Here is a 16,829-nt window from a genome sequence, read left to right as displayed (position 1 = left end):
CGCAGGGCCTGTGATGACGTTGTGGTCACATGACCGTGACATCATGGCAGGTCCTTCTCCCATACCATCTTTGCCACCGGAAACTGCAGCGGAAGATGGCGGCCGGCAGGAGCGGCTCAGCGGACTACAGAGGGCGAGTATAGCAGGTTTATTTTTTAATTATTTTTAACATTACATTTTTTACTATTGATGCCGCATAGGCAGCGTCAATAGTAAAAAGTTGGGGTCACACAGGGTTAATAGCGGCGGTAACAGAGTGCGTTACCCGTGGCATAACGCGGTCCGTTACCGCCGGCATTAACCCTGTGTTAGCGGTGACGGAAGGGGAGTATGCGGGCGACAGGCACTGACTGCGGGGAGTAGGGGGCAGCCATTTTTTTCCGGTCTGTGCCCGTCGCTGATTGGTCCCGCCAACCATGACAGGCAGCTGGTGAGACCAATCAGCGAATGAATAACCATGACAGAAGGACAGACAGACGGAAGTGACCCTTGGACAATTATATAGTAGATAATATGTAAGTAATAAAATACAAAAAACCCACACGAGAATTCTGGAATATTTTCACATTAAATTTTATTATTTTTGATAAATATTCTCAAAATGTATGCTGACAAAGTTGTGAGAAGCACAATAAGGCAATTCTGTAAAAAATATGGTATTAATGACTTTTCTAAGACTAGCCGTGGGGCAATACATAACAATATAAGTTAATGCAGAATTAATTGCCATACATGACATTTTGGAAAATATGCCGCCATGTTACTAATGTAAGGAGTGGCTTATGGCGTCACCTACACGGTAAGAGGCGAGCCAATTCATCATCACCACGTATGCAGTTCAGGCCATCAGTAGCCGTGTAGGTGACCTGTGCAGTCCTGGCAAAATATACTCTACACTTTCTTGTGCCATAAAAGCATACACACAAACACACACCAAGAAGATTACATTTTTTAAGCCAAAATTAGGAATGGGCATTTATTAAAAAAAAAAAAGTCTTGAAATAATATAAAGAGAAAGCTTAAGTGTACATTAAAGGGAATCTGACAGTAGGATCACCCCTCCTAACCGTGTATATGGGCACACAGTGATGCGCGAGAGTGCTCGGATAAGGTGTTACCTGAGCACGCTCGTGTCCTAATCGAGTATTTTCGTTGTGCTAGAAAAGAATGCTCAAATCATGGCGGCTGCATGTTTTGAGTCGCTTAGACATGCAGCTGCGGCAACTCGAGCGGTTTCTTTAGGACACGAGCATGCTCAGGTAACACCTTATCCAGTGCATGCTCGCTCATCACTAGCACACAGGCCATAGGAAGCCAAATTATATACCTTGATATCTGTGATGTTTTAGTCCAGAGAAACTCTACTTTTTTCTTATACTTGTATGTAAATGATCTTTTCCAGGCTATGGGCGCACACTGATCTGCCTCCAGAGCCAAGTGTGAATGAAAGGGGACATTATCAGTGTTTTGTAATGGTTCCCAGTGTGATATGTTGTGGCCGCTCTATGCTCTCCTGATCTCACTACTGAGTTATGTGTGACTATAAGTTTAAGGTCACACCAGCGTATTTTCTCTCATTCGAGAGAATTGAGCCGATTATGCTAATCACACTCAGATTAAACCGAGCACAGTGTGATCCAATTCTATCGGATGAGGCTAAGGTGGAAAAAAAAATTCTCCATCCTCTCCATTCTGTCAGTCTCTGAAAATTAGACTGCACTTAGATGTCATCCGAGTGCAGTTAGATGGCTTCCATGGACTCATTGACATGTATGGCTGAGTACGATCCGAATATCGGATCAAACTCAGAAATGCTGAGAAAAAAAATGCGGACATATGTACGGACCCATGGAATAAAATTGTTGGGTCGCACTTGAACAGAAAATACAGTCATGTGCACAAGCCCTTAAACATCTGCATGTGTCCTCCAAGTGCTTCAGCTTCCATCTAACAAGCAGCTTTTGCAGTATTGTTGCAACACAGCAGAAGTGTGAGAGCTGCAGCTGCTAATGTGTTTGTAAGGAGGCAAAGTTCAGTCCTACTGTCCGGTCTCCGTTACATGTCTCACACTGGTAATGTCCCCTTTCATTTATATAATCTCTGGAGGCAGATTCTCCTGCAGATCACTGTCCGGCCCATAGATCTTAACTGCTCATTTACATAGTCAGAAAATATGGATTTCTCTGGAGTATGGCATCGGATTGCAGACATCAAGATATCATTTTATTCTGCTACCTATGACCTACATGCCATATAAACAGTCTAAAAGGGCTGACTCTAGTGACAGATTCCCTTTAACAAGCTCTTATTAATGCGTAACTGGCCGCTCTATTCGGCTTCTCCGAGTGTTCTTCCACATTGCTCTTTCTTGCAGTGTATTTTTCAACTGGATCGAAAATCCATATTACGGTATAAAGGTGGTGGATGAGGATATATTAACAAATCTCATACACACCCTGCAGAAACATTGTGCTGCTGATACAGATCTCCCTTTATAATGCAAAGGGTAGTGCCAGTGGTATAGGTGCGGCATTATGCAGTGATAAATAAAAGCGTATAAATCCTACAATCATGAGGAGGTCTGAAAGCAAGTCCAGTATTCTAAAAAACAAACATTGCACAGATCCCTTTGGATCAGATTTTAATAAAATGCAGCTGTAAAACTCAGTCCAAAATAATCTAAACCCACACAGCGCAATACTAAATTGTGTCGTACTAACACCAATACTACTGAAAGGGAACATATTATTGCATTGATTCCATTCCCTGGAGGGAACAGCCTTTCCATATAGCTCAAAACAACAAAAAAAAAAAAACACACAAGCACACACACAACTCCTAAGTCATCCACATATAAAAGCGATTATCTAGGTCAGTAGAGAGCACACAGGCGCTGGACAAGGGCCAGACGGGCGTTTTATTTCACTTTTAAGACAACGAGAGTCAGTAGAGGTTAGTGCAAAGTATCTGTAATCTTTTCCAGCAAACTCATTACAGCATATATATTTCTACACACAAAGTCTGATACAGGCGAAAGCTGCAGAGGGTAAAATGAAGCTTCCAAGTGATTCACGAAAATTCCTTGCATGTTATTCCTTTGTGTGCTTTGGCAAGGAGCGTTGGAGTGTTAGTCCAATCACTTAGACTTTCTGAGCAGAAAACACGATAACGCCGCTCCATGAACAACATGAGCAATATTGCATAGCCCACCTTCCAAGGCCTGATTCACGTGTGTGAACTTTGGTCTGTAAGATAACGGAGCGCTGATCACAGTCAGTATTGTTCTATAGTGGTCCTGTATAATGCACGATATGGAAACAATCTGCAGGGGAAAACGGAGAGCTACATTTCATCCGATAGAACATGATCTGTGCAAGACATCCGGGGTGTCAACACTGCAACTGCTCAATACGTGCAGTGTACAGTCAACACACAATGGTGATTGAGGCCTCCAGCAGAAATGTATTTCAAGTGTAATAAGATGGCGTTCCGGCACCTGTTCGGTGGCGTCATCAGAACTTACGTCTGGACCCCCAGCAAAACTGGTTTCGGACATATGTTCCAACATGGCCATTGACTATAATGACGCCGTCGGCGAACAAGTCCAAATCATGCTTTGTGGGGGGGAATTTAAGACACGTGTCCCGATGTGGCCACCGAACGGATGCCAGAACGCAATGTGAAAGCGCCCTAATACACAGCGGTGAAGCATGTAACAAACTTTACTACAATTCCAGTTTTTCTGTGGTCATCCAATTGCATACTTTAAATAAATACAGAGAAGTCATTTCCTTTTAGGTAAAGAAGTACTCCAGCATTTTTGCAGATATGATGCTTAGTCATCAACAATATTCTCAAAGAGAAATTTATTTTACCCTACCATAGCTGCTCCCATACATTTTATACCTCCCATTCATGGCAGCTATAACACGTGATCTCCACTTTGACTACCAATCCAGAACATTCTCCCAAGTGTACACGGGAAGTCACTTTCTGATGTCAGGACTACACAGTGACATCACCTGTTAAAATCACCCATGACAGCTCACATACTCAACCTAGATTTAACCTCCCTGTTCCTCTGCACGTCTTCCTTCACCACTCAAGATATAATTTATGCTTTATATAAAAGCAATGATATAGTGGACATGCTCATACAATGACTAGCTGCAGTTATAAAACTGTACTGAGGCACACTGTTTATATAACCTACGAATATTATGTGAATCTTGTAAAAGGTGACAGTGAGAAACCTATCACAAGAAGAAGTCAGAGGAGACAACCCAACACTGCATCATACAGGATACACTGTAGTGTGAGTAAGCAGTTCTATGCCCTTCACCTATTACAGTTGCTGTGCGAAAGTTCTCGGGGCTGGTACAATATGATGAGACTCTGCCCCCTCTATTTCGATAAAGCCAGAATGGGAAACATAGGCTTCATCTCATGGGGGAAAGAATAAAGATGACACATCAACTAACACTGCTTAACACTAAGAATACAGAGGCTTTTGTCTATGCCTCAATAGCTTATGTTGAACTATATAGGCAAAACAAAATTGCTGGAGTGCTTCTTTAATTAAAAAACATGAAGATCCTTCAAATCTAAAATGAAAGTCTTGCATTTTTTTCCCAGAGCCGACTTCATAGTCCTTGTAAATTTGTTATGTCGCGTTTATTAAAGGTTCTCACTAAGCCATTTGATATAGCCGTCTCTTGTTCTGGCACCAGCTGAGAAATAAGTTGGCCAGGAAGCAAAGAGCATGCAGCCATGGAAGCCATCTTCATAATGATCGTGAGTGACGTCAACACCAGCTTCTTCCAGCCGCTTCGCATACATGGTCCCATCATCCCTCAAGACATCATGTTCACAGGTTAAGATATAGGTTTTTGGAAGCTTCTGAAGGGTCTCCTTGTGTGCAATCAATGGAGAAGCCCGGGTGTCAAATAAAGCAGGTACGTCTTGAACAATCCTGGGGTTCCCTATAGTTTGGATCAGAGGCATGTAGTTCTTTTTAAAGCTCAAAGGCAACAATGAATTCCAGTTCAAAAGTTGCCGAAGTGCAACAGCTTCATGTACGTCTAAAGAGGTGTGATTGTTAACAAGCATGGCCTGGGCAAAAGTGTGGCTCCCATTTAGATAGTCCAGCCAGAACTTTATCATGACGTAGCGGGAAAGGATTGGCATATCCATATTTTGCTGGTAGGAGGGGGTGTTAAAATCTAATATTTGGAGTACTGGATAAATCAAAGCTTGCAGTTTTACTTTGGTTGTTACATTCTCATCTTGTGTAAGCTATACAGGAAGCAAACAGAAAGAAGAACATAAGTATTATATGATATTAAAAACCTAGACTTCGCGTGAGAAAAATGATGGAGCGTTACGAGTTTTAGAACTCAGTCTTATGCTGTACCCCTGTTATTCCTCCTGGAAATGTATGAGAAAAATAAAATACAACATGGTGTTCTCATGGCTTTTGTCAATATGTAGGTAGTTGTAGTAGGTTAAAGGCCCCTGTACACATTAGACCCATGTCAAGCCGAATCCACAGATATCAACACGTTTGGCTGACACTCTGATGTGTATTGGGTCATGGAAAAGATGTCGGTCAGGTCAGATTTTGAACTGCTGACAGCTTTGTTCTCCTGGAGATAAGCCGCCATCAGAGAAATCGGTCAGTCGTTTTATAATAGAGAACACGCTTGGCTGATTGAGCACTACTGTGTATGGGATAGTCAGCGGAGATGGCGGTTGGCTAAACAAAGCATCGTTCGGCCAACAGTCACCTAACTCATGCATATGGTTGGCCTAATTCTGGAATACCAAGCAGATACAGCAGGCGAAACAGAGGCTGCACAGTTCAGGGTCAAAGCCAAAATAGCAATACTAGGGTTAAACAATCAGGGTGGTTAGAAAAGCTGGGAAAGAAGAAATAAATACACGAAGGCCTCGTTCACTATTTTACCTCAGTCTTTGGAAGCCAAAATCAAGAGTGGAACAATCAGAGGGAAAGTATAATAGAAATACGTCGCCACTTTTGCATTTATTTTGGCTTACAGATACTGAGGTAAAATACTGAACGTGTGAACGTGGCCTTTGTGTATCTATTTCTGACCAGACTTTTCTCACTAACCAAATACTGAGCGTGTGACTATACCTTAGAGCGGAATATAGCACCACATAAGCTTCCCATGTATAAACAGTGAAAATCACCCCAAGCGGCCACCAAGCTTCACCCTGTTTTCGTTTCCGGGACTAGCCAGTCAGCAAACCCTGACATTTAATCAACGATCACACTGCAGGACGAGTAGTCGTCAAGGCCAGACATGACGTTAGTGCCACAAGTCAGTACCCAATAATGGCGGTACAGAGTAAAGACATGGGGCTAGGAGGGTTTGTCACCACTGTAGCCACAAACCCTAAAAAAAGGAAATGGTAAATCCCACTTGTCAATTTATTCATTCCCAGGAGAAATGACAGAGGACCGCAGTTCCAGAACATTATCAGAATAGATTTTTTTTTCCCCCTAACAGACATGAGGAGAAATGTCACGTCCCCTGTAAAAGATATTTAGACAAAATACCTTATAAACTTTTATAAAAGTAAATACACATACTACATAAAATGATTTTTTACAATATGAGAACAATCTTCTCTCTTAGTGATTGTCAAATCAGATTAAATTTGATTTGAGCATATGAAACAGATGAAGAGCAAATTCAAATGGAAGTATGGGAGAAAAGATTTAAGAAAATAATTTTCTGTTCTGACCGATCGACTCATAGCACAAGTACGCGTTTATTTTAGGTGTAGGATAAAGGGGGACACTTCTATTACCAGTGGTAACTGTACAATTTGCAGATAACCAACAGTGCCACTTAGTGGTCAGCAGAGGGATTGCTGCTTATAACATTTGAACGTCTATTTTGGAGTTTTCATTCTTTTGGTGAAAAAACAAAATGTTTGAAACTTTAGTTTTACAACCTTTATGCTACAATTAAAAGATATGCTACAATTAAAAGATATAATTGTTTCATGCAGATATTTTTATACCTCCTATTGAGTATTCAGCATTTCCATGCATGTTTGGCCACTGCTATATACAAAACCATAGATGGAATGGTAAGGACAAGGTACCAGGGTCCCATCAGTGATCAGTGACGTTCGGACTGGCATGGTCTCTAGCAAGTTAAAATATGCATAAAGCCTTTCTTGGGGCATCCGATAAACATTTATCACCCATTCACAAGATAGATCGTAAATGCAGGATCACTGGAGACTTGGCTACCTGAACCCTCACTGGTCCTGAGAATGGAGGGTCCTGAAACACCCTGTGTTAATGTTAATGATTATGTCCGTTCTTTCCCTTTAGAGAGTTATTCATAGATGGTTTTTGTTGGATGCTGTTTGAAAAAAAACAACAACAACAAAAAAAAAGCACTTTCACAATTTCCAGTTTATTAAAATTTGCAGCAGTGGTGGCCAAACATGTACAGTGCACACAAGCGCTGTTCTACTGAGCTTGTAAGCGCTGCCCTGAAGCTGACTATGATTGCTAAAAGGCACTGCTAGCTCCCAATCCAGGACAGATTCAGAGCAGCGCTTACAAACTAGACAGTGAGTGCAGAAAAGTTAAAATTTGCAGTCTCTCTCGAGATATTAATAAACCGTAAATTGCAAAACTGCTTAAATTATCTGACAATGTCATATGTGGATATGGGAACGCCCGCTAATCCTTAACAATTTTTCAAAACTTATGATTGGGAAAATCAATCACATTATGGTGAATAGCTTAAAATGTATGCAACTTTCCCAAAAGAGGAAACATTAAAATGCTCCACAGATTATGGAGAAATCATTATACTGTATACTAATCAGCTTTAAGTCATGACAACATTGGTATCAGTAAGGCAAGCTGATGAAGCAAACCACCAACCCATTCCTAGAATTAGGAAACAGTTTTCCTGGTGTCACACGCAACTAATTTTGGGGCAGATTTTTTTTGCGATTGTCCGGTTATCTGGCAGAAGGTCATTGCATAGAATGGATTGTGAGTCCCAAAAATGTAAATCCTCTAAAAATGTATGAAGTGAGAAGATGACTACTAAATCTCCACATGCGTTACCTGCTGACATACTGCTGCTGCCAGGTTTCCTCCAGCACTGTCTCCAGAGAGGGCAATCCTGTGCGGATCTACAGAATATTGGGCGAGGACCGCTGGTTGCAAGAAGTATTTAGAGGCTGCATATACGTCGTTTATTTGCTCTGGAAAATGCACATTTGGGACAAGTCTGTACCTAAAAAAACACAACATACATCAATACATACATCTGTACATGTGCAGTGAAAGCCAGGTGTGCTGACTGAGCTCAATAATCGGCATTAAGTAGCACTCCAGCTATTATTTTGCCAATAAAACCAATTCATGAGTAATATTCCAGGAGTAGAACTTGTTTCAGTTACATCCATACATATAATAACATGGGTTGTGCCAGGATTTTAATTTATATATCAAAAAATTACCGCACACTCAAAGTTGTTGTCATGCACTTTGTGTGTGCGGTAATTTTTTGATATATGGTCTGTTTTACCGGCACCTCCTTGTCCTTGACCTGAGTGCACACCATTTTCCCTCTATACATGATTTCAATTTATCACGGCCCTCGGCCATCTCCATTAGTCCCATATGCAACGAGTGGAACAGCAGTAGACTTGTCTGACCATTCCTCCATTCTGCTTGTATGGAGCGAGGCCGCGTCCTTTAGTCTGACACACCCACTGGCCGGCCGCGTCACTTGATGGGGCACGGCCTTGGCTCAATACAAGTGAATGGAGCGAGACCATGCCCACTGGCTGGGAGTATGTATAACGCATACATACCCTCCGGTCCCGGGTCTGAAACCGGCGAATCCCTGCAGCACACGGTGCGTGCACTGGAGGGATTAATAAGTCTGCAGTCACACAGAGTGACTGCAGACTTCACGGTTTTGACAGGACAAACCCTTTAAGGAAGGCCTTATATATTTCAGCAAGACAATGGTAAACCACATACTGCATCTAACACAACAGCGTCACCGTGACTCTGCCGCTCTGCGCCAGCCACTGAGATGTAGGACCGTAGCCAATTCCCTACACTTTCAATAGTTTCTCTTTTGTTAAATGTTATTTATCATTACAAACAGTTCACAGCAAAGAGACGTGTATTTTACTTGTTTGGAGATATTTATCCCTATATTGGTGGGAGGCCCCCACTTGGCGGGTGGCCCGGGCCCCCCCTAAATCCGGGCCTGCCGTCACATAAGAAGAGTTCGATGATGAAACAGCTGCCTGCAGTCCAGACCTTTCACCAATAGAAAACAACTAACTCATTACAAAACTAAAAATTTGGAAAAGAAGACCCATGACTGTTGAGCAGCGAGAATCTTACATCAGACAAGAATGGGACAACCTTCCTTTTCCAAAACAACAGCACTTTGTCTCCTCACTTCCCAGATGTTCCCAGTCTGTTGTCTGCCCTAACTTATTTTGATATGTGTTGCTGTCACCAGTTTCTAAAGGAGTTATTTTTTTCACAGCAAATGGAAAACATGTAACGCTCACCTTCTGATATCTGCTCTATGTCCTAAATAAAATATGGCTATAACAGATTTCCAATCATTGCATTCTTGCTTTCTTTACATTGTACACAACATCGTAACTTTCTTGAATTTGGGATTGTAGTTTTATAATCGCACACTTTTTAATAATGGGTGATGAGTAGCCATATAAAAATGTACTATTATGACATACAGCGATACATGGCTCAACCTGGGTGGATCTGGTGTAGTGAATCACATCTCTGGCCTACTGAGCTAATTACACAGAGCAATTAGCAGAATAACTAACATGGAGAACATACAGTATATAGAAACTCCACAAAAATGTTCCACAAACTGCCAGCCCTATGTGCATCAACTATTTCACATATGCAAATACACAGACACACAAAAACAAACATAAAACAGGAAGACACACAAAACAGAGACATAAGTGGAATTAAAATATTATTCTTATTTGACAAATATTAAATATTAAGCAACCAGTAAAAAGGAGTCCGATATGTTGAAAAATGTGACTATACAAATATACATATGGAGGACTACCAAGCTGTAAACCTGGAGCAACCAGCCCGCGTTACGTACAATGACCTGACCTATCAAGGGGTAAATCAGGGTAATATATAAAGGCATCAGTTTTATGCAGAATGCTTATTGGATGAAGGGGATCGGGTGATGTGTATTTGTGTCATTTGTATGGTGAGGCCTAAGGATACAACACCCTTTATTAAGGTGTGCAGAATTATTAGGCAGCTTGTTCTCCTCAGGAAAAATGGGGCAAAACATTTTTTAAGAGATTTAACTAACTCTGAAAAGTAAAAAAAATGTTAAAAGAGGTTGTGTGACAACCCATGTTGGCTGTTAAAAGCTCCTATATAGGTATAAATATTCACAGAAAATGTTTAAAGTGGATAACGTGGAAAAGCAGCAGCCTCGTCTTCACTGGCTCGGGGCCCGCATCGCTGCCTGTATCGCCTCCTTCCCCGCTGCAGTGGTCAAATAGACCCTTACTACATTCCGGCTTGACAGAAATCCTTTTCATTCCCCTAAAAATAGAGTATGCGCTCACTATTTCACCTCTCAAAAATCAACTCTATTATACGTAACAAAAAGGCTGACAGGATTGTGGGGCAGTGGGTGTCAGAAGCTTGTCAATAAAATAAGCACCATGTGGCGTGAAGGGAAAAGAGTGACATGAGATAAGCAGCATGTAGTATAAAGGCCCCGTCACACATAGCGACGCTGCAGCGATACCGACAACGATCCGGATCGCTGCAGCGTCGCTGTTTGGTCGCTGGAGAGCTGTCACACAGACAGCTCTCCAGCGACCAACGATCCCGAGGTCCCCGGTAACCAGGGTAAACATCGGGTAACTAAGCGCAGGGCCGCGCTTAGTAACCCGATGTTTACCCTGGTTACCATCGTTAAAGTAAAAAAAAACAAACGCTACATACTTACCTATCGCTGTCTGTCCTCGGCGCTCTGCTTCTCTGGTCTGGCTGTGAGCACAGCGGCCGGAAAGCAGAGCGGTGACGTCACCGCTCTGCTTTCCGGCTGCCCGGCGCTCACAGCCAGACTAGAGAAGCTGAGCGCCGAGGACACTCACTCACTCACGCCCAAAGCACAACCCGCTTCTATACGCGCGGTGATTCCGGATGTGTTTATTACACACATCCGGAATCTCCGCACCTCATTCATAGGGCCTGTAATTTATCTTGGGGCGACCATTTGCACGATTTTGTCCTTGACGTGACTTCTCAGCTCTGACCCGGGTTGGCGACCATTCCTACATCTGGACAACAGCCTTTCCGAGGTGGCATTCCAATGGGTCCTAGAGTAAAACCAAAACCCTGTACAGGGGTTAAAGTGTATTGGGATTTCTCTGGAGTGGCTTGAGCCAAGTCTGTACGAGGCAGCTTTTTGAGCCATTGGCATTACACTATGGAGGTTAAGAGAATTACTTATTCTTTTCTTTGAAAAAAAAATGTACCTGCTGATTCTAGGTCTTTATGTAGCTCTCCACATGTGGTCATTAACTCTTGGTCAGCTTTTCTGATAATTCTTTACACTCCTGTCTGAAATCTTGTGGGGAGAACCAGGTCATGGCTAGTTATTGGTGAAATTATGTATTTTCCACTTCTGGACTATGGCCCCAACAGTCCTCACAGAAACCTTCAGTAGTTTAGAAATTCTTCTGTAATAAATGCAGTTACAGAACACCATGTTTTGCAACAATAAGGTTGCAAAGGTTTTGAGATGGCTCACTGGTTTTACTCATCAAACGATGTTTCATGTATGGCAGGGGTCCCCAACTCCAGTCCTCAAGGCCCACCAACATGTCATGTTTTCAGGATTTCCTTAGTCTTGCCCAGGTAATAATTGCATCACCTGTGCAATGCAAAGGAAATCCTGAAAACATGACCTGTTGGTGGGCCTTGAGGACTGGAGTTGGGGACCCCTGATGTATGGCACCTTGGTAACGAGATACCTTTTTATAGGCCATCAGTTTCACCTCCTGATATTTTTCATTAAGTGGCAGGATTGCTTTCTAATTACTATTATATTTCAGCTGGTATAATGACTTTCCATGGCTTTTTGCACCTCTCTTTTTTCATGTGTTCAATACTTTTTTCATGTGTCATTTCTCATTATTACACACAACTTAATTTATCGTTATCTATTTTTTTTATTTATTTGCCTGTGTAAATTGGATGGCTTGTTACCGACATCTGGTAAGAATTTCATGTCAATTGCACCTTTAGAAATATATTTTCTTAGAAAATTAGTGAAATGTTTAATACTCATTTCACCCACTGTATATTATATATTACATAGGCTTGTCTTCATAGAAGTACAGTTATGACAGGCACAGCGGTTTTTGGCAGACCCTGGCTGTCTTTACAACTCAACGGTGACCTTGTCAATGGATCTTGCACATTAAATGCCGCTGTCAGAGATTCACAGTGTCATTTAAAGGGAACCTATCACCCCTAAAATCGAAGGTGAGCTAAGCCCACCGGCATCAAGGGCTTATCTACAGCATTCTGTGATGCTGTAAATAAGCCCCTGATGAATCCTGAGAGAAAAAGAGGTTAGATTATACTCACCCAGAGGCGGTCCCGTTTCTATTCTGGTCCGATGGGCGTTGCGGTCCGGGGCCTCCTATCTTCATGCCATGACGTCCTCTTCTTGTATTCACGCTGTGGCTCCGGCGCAGGCGTACTTTGTCTGCCCTGTTGAGGGAAGAGCAAAGTACTGCAGTGCGCAGGCGCCGGGCCTCTCTGACTTTTCCCAGCGCCGGTGCACTGCAGTACTTTGCTCTGCCCTCAACAGGGCAGACAAAGTACGCCTGCGCCGGAGCCATAGCCTGAAGACAAGAAGAGGACGTCATCGTAAGATGGGAGGCCCCAGACCGGACCGCAACACCCATCATACCGGGATTGCCCCTGGGTGAGTATAATCTAACCTCTTTTTCTCATCTTTCAGGATACATCGGGGCTTATCTACAGCATTACAGAATGCGGTAGATAAGCCACTGATGCTGGTGGGCTTAGCTCAACTTCCATTTTGGAGGTGACAGGTTCCCTTTAAGGGATTAACGGCAGCTGGCATAGTTCTCTGCTGAGCTACAATTTCCTCCTTTCACCACTCATGCAGTATTCAGTGGTGAGAGGTGACAGGAGGTCCGGGCAGCATTGTGAGCACAGATTGGGCAGCCTGACATTGTACTGATAATACCAGGCTACACGCCTGTCCTCATTGCTGAAGACAGCTTTGCTGTGATGTTTTGAGCGGGGTTGAGGCGGTAACTTCTTCCAGCAGTGAGGACAGGTGGGTAGCTGGGTATTAGTAATACATCAGGCTGCCAGAACTGTACTCACCGTCGATGTCAATGCACTATTCAGAGCACAGCAATAAATTCATCATACTGCTGTGCTCTGCACACTGACTCAGCTCTGCCAATGTAAAGTGTTATTCACATGTCTGTGATGTAGGAATGTCTGAATGAAGCTTCTCTTCAAAACCGAATCCAGAGCGGAGTACGTCACTAAACAAAATCACTGCCACAGCCCTGGTGCCCAGACCTGCGCTCACAGATTATTACTGTAATGACTGATAGCTCTGGCCAGATCACGGTCATTTCCTGCTGAATTGTACATGTGATTCAGTCTGTGCATCTCTTCCCATTGTGTGATGCAGTCCATGCATCTAATCCAATCATGTGAGACACAATCTGTTCATCTAATCCTATTGTGTGTAATGCTGTCCATGTATTTAAAACTATCATGTGCAGTACATTTCTGCAGAACTGTTCTTCTAACCTTGTCACATGTACTATTGACCAAGGACAAGAAGAATCTTATATTGGCTTTAGGTTAGTGCAAAGAAGAAGAGGGCAAGCTGAAGCTCTAAAGCTGCTGTGTAGCTTTACACACAGCCTGGCTGTCAGAACATGATTCTCCAGAGCTTGGGAGCCCCAGATTGCTAATTTAGTTGGTCATGCTGGTCTTCATAAGGGGTGTGCTGGAGTCAGATGTTCCCGATTCATGACGAGGTGCATGCTTCTGCCTGAATCTGGAGCAACTGACGAATGGTGTGAGCCTTCATGCGCTACGCCAAAAATCTCACTTCAGTCAGGTACTGGAGTACAGAAGGCCACAGCTCGTCAGAAATTAGATTAGCTATGGCATCGCTTCCCCTCATCGTGCCCGTCCCCCCAATTTTGTCAGGGCTGGGAGAAACCAGGGTGAAAACACCAAAAGTCACAGAATTTAGGTGCAACTCTGAGTTGATCCTACATTTTGTGACCTTTCAAAGCTTTTACACCAGAATTCTGATGTGACAGCTCTGATGAACCAATGTCTGTAATCTCTAGGTCTATGCTCCTCTTCACCTATAGTAACAGTAAAGGCCACTGGATAAATACAAAAGGTCAAATGAAGAGAAATATGGAATGCACTCACCGGTCCTTATGAATTCAATCCTTTATTGGGACATACAAAACTTCAGCGAGGGAGAATGTCAACAAAAATTGGACGACGGCCGTTCCACGCTACCGCGGGTCCTAAACCCCGTGGAAGCGCGGTAGCGCGAAATGGCCGTCGTCCATTTTTTGTTGACATTCTCCCTCGCTGAAGTTTTGTATGTCCCAATAAAGGATTGAATTCATAAGGCCTGGTGAGTGCATTCCATATTTCTCTTCATTTGGACTATATATGCTATTTTCTGGAATTTGCACACGTGTTTCCTTAGTTTTGGGCTTGAGAAGCACATTTTCATTGACTGATAAATATAAAAGGGAGTGGTCCCACCATGCTTAGATTGCAGGATTTACTTGTCCACTCCTCACTAACCAAACATTTCATTCCTTTAACACTTAACTAACAAGATGTGACAGAGCTGAACACATTTTAACAGTGGGTGTGAGAAGAAAAATGCATTCATATCGGAGTGCAATTAAAATTCAGGTCACTAATTCCAGTAAATGTGCTCTGAAGAATGAAACCAGAAGGTCACTGTTCATACTCACTCAATAGATACGACAACTGCATTCACATCTTCCGAGATTTTTCGGCACAGGCTGTCATAGGACCTCATTCCTAAAACGAGCATGATAAGGAATGCAATCAGTAAAGGGAGGGTGAACAAAGTGTGCTAGGTAATGCTGAGCCCGGCTCAAATGAGGAGCATACTTTCCATAAGAAATTCTCTTACAGACTGTAATACACTGTGCCAGGAAAAGGTAATCATCATCAAGATCAACTTCTCCAACCAATTTATATAAGCATTTAAGTAAATGAAAGATAAACACATTGGCGCCGTTATATTCACTATCTGCTGCCAGAATCCAAAAAAAGCCCCCCATTTTTGCAATATGCAAATTAAGCATTAAAATGAACCTGTCACCAATTTTGGACGATATGAGATACAGCCATCATCTTTAGGGGCGGATATACAGCATTCATTCTATAATGCCGTATATCTGCCCCAACCCGACTTGTAAGAGAAGAAAAATACATTTTATTATACTCACCTGGGGGGAGGTTCGGTTTGATGGGTGTCGCTCTTCTTGGTCCGGCGCCTTTAATCTTCTTACGATCCCTGTCCTCCTGCTTGATGACACATCCCTTCGTCATCCACACAGTCTTCTCAGCACAGTGCTCCGGCGCAGGCGTACTTCTATGGCCTGTCGAGGGCAGAGCAAAGTACTGCAGTGCGCAAGCGCCGAGGCTCTTTGGCCTTTCCAGGCACCTGCCCACTGCAGTACTTTGCTCTGCCCTCAACAGAGCAGAGAAGTACGCCTGCGCAGGAGCGAGGTGCCGAGGAGACGTGTCATCCACACGAAGCAAGCAGGAGGGAGGCATAGCAAGAAGAAGGGAGGCGCTGGACCAAGACCACCGATGTCCATTGGACCGAACCGCCCCCGCAGGGGAGTATAATAAAAGTTATTTTTCCTGTCTTACAGGTCGGGTTGGGGGCAGATATACAGCATTATAGAATACTGTATATCAGGCCTGAAAGGTGATGGTCGTGTCTCTTATCGGCCAAACCTGGTGACAGGTTCCCTTTAAGTGCCTTTTCCCCACAGAGAGCACTAAATAAACTCTGCCTCCTGAGATAATTTCCATCCTTAGCACCTCTATTTCTCTGTTGAGCATTAGATCAATGTATCTGATGTCAGGCATCAGCCAGGAATTCTAACTCCTGCGTAGATCACCGGTCTCCTCACTTCTGTGCAATAATGTGCCCTGCCAAGTGCACTGGCTTCTGCATTCCGCTCAACATGCACAGACCATCCATGCTGTATGCATCCTCCTTGCTCTTCTTCAGGGTCTACAGAGTGTCTGGGCAGTGCATGCCAGTGCACTTATCAGGGCACCATAGTGCAGAGAAGAGAGGAGAGAAGTAATCTACACAGGCGCTAGATTTTATCGAGCTATTACACAAAGGGAGAGGGTGCACAAAGGGTGAAAATAAAATAAAAAAACTCTTCCTCCTGAGGTTAAGTGCTATGGGTGTGAAAGCATTTAAGGCCTCATAAGCATACTGCACAAATGTTGTATTTCTGCCAAGTTAGACAATGTATAGCAGATTTAAATAGGTACCAATGAGTTTAGCCTTTACTGATCTACATGCCCACATAAACCATTTAGGGGGGGTGGTGATACTGATTCCTTGTAAAGAAGAAAATACTAATTTTTATATCAGAAGCAAGTATATGACCACTTGGAA

At 43.0% G+C, this 16,829-nt stretch overlaps 1 protein-coding gene across 1 annotated transcript in view; it reads right to left on the bottom strand.

The window, feature by feature from the left end:
* Nucleotides 1–557: 557 nt before the first annotated feature.
* Nucleotides 558–16,829, bottom strand: part of NCEH1 (neutral cholesterol ester hydrolase 1) — a 37,680-nt gene continuing 21,408 nt past the window's right edge. Inside the window, exons 3-5 of the mRNA XM_069727308.1 lie at nt 15,127–15,196; nt 8,126–8,297; nt 558–5,295 (exon numbers count right to left, since the gene is read on the bottom strand). Coding sequence (XP_069583409.1) covers nt 4,678–5,295; nt 8,126–8,297; nt 15,127–15,196 — 860 coding nt within the window. The 3' untranslated portion in view covers nt 558–4,677. The remainder of the gene's footprint in view (nt 5,296–8,125; nt 8,298–15,126; nt 15,197–16,829) is intronic.

The sequence above is a fragment of the Ranitomeya imitator genome, chromosome 5 (assembly GCF_032444005.1).
Source record: "Ranitomeya imitator isolate aRanImi1 chromosome 5, aRanImi1.pri, whole genome shotgun sequence".
Classification (NCBI taxonomy): domain Eukaryota; kingdom Metazoa; phylum Chordata; class Amphibia; order Anura; family Dendrobatidae; genus Ranitomeya; species Ranitomeya imitator.
The sequence above is the reverse complement of the archived record's forward strand: the minus strand, read 5'-3'. Positions and strand labels throughout refer to the sequence as shown.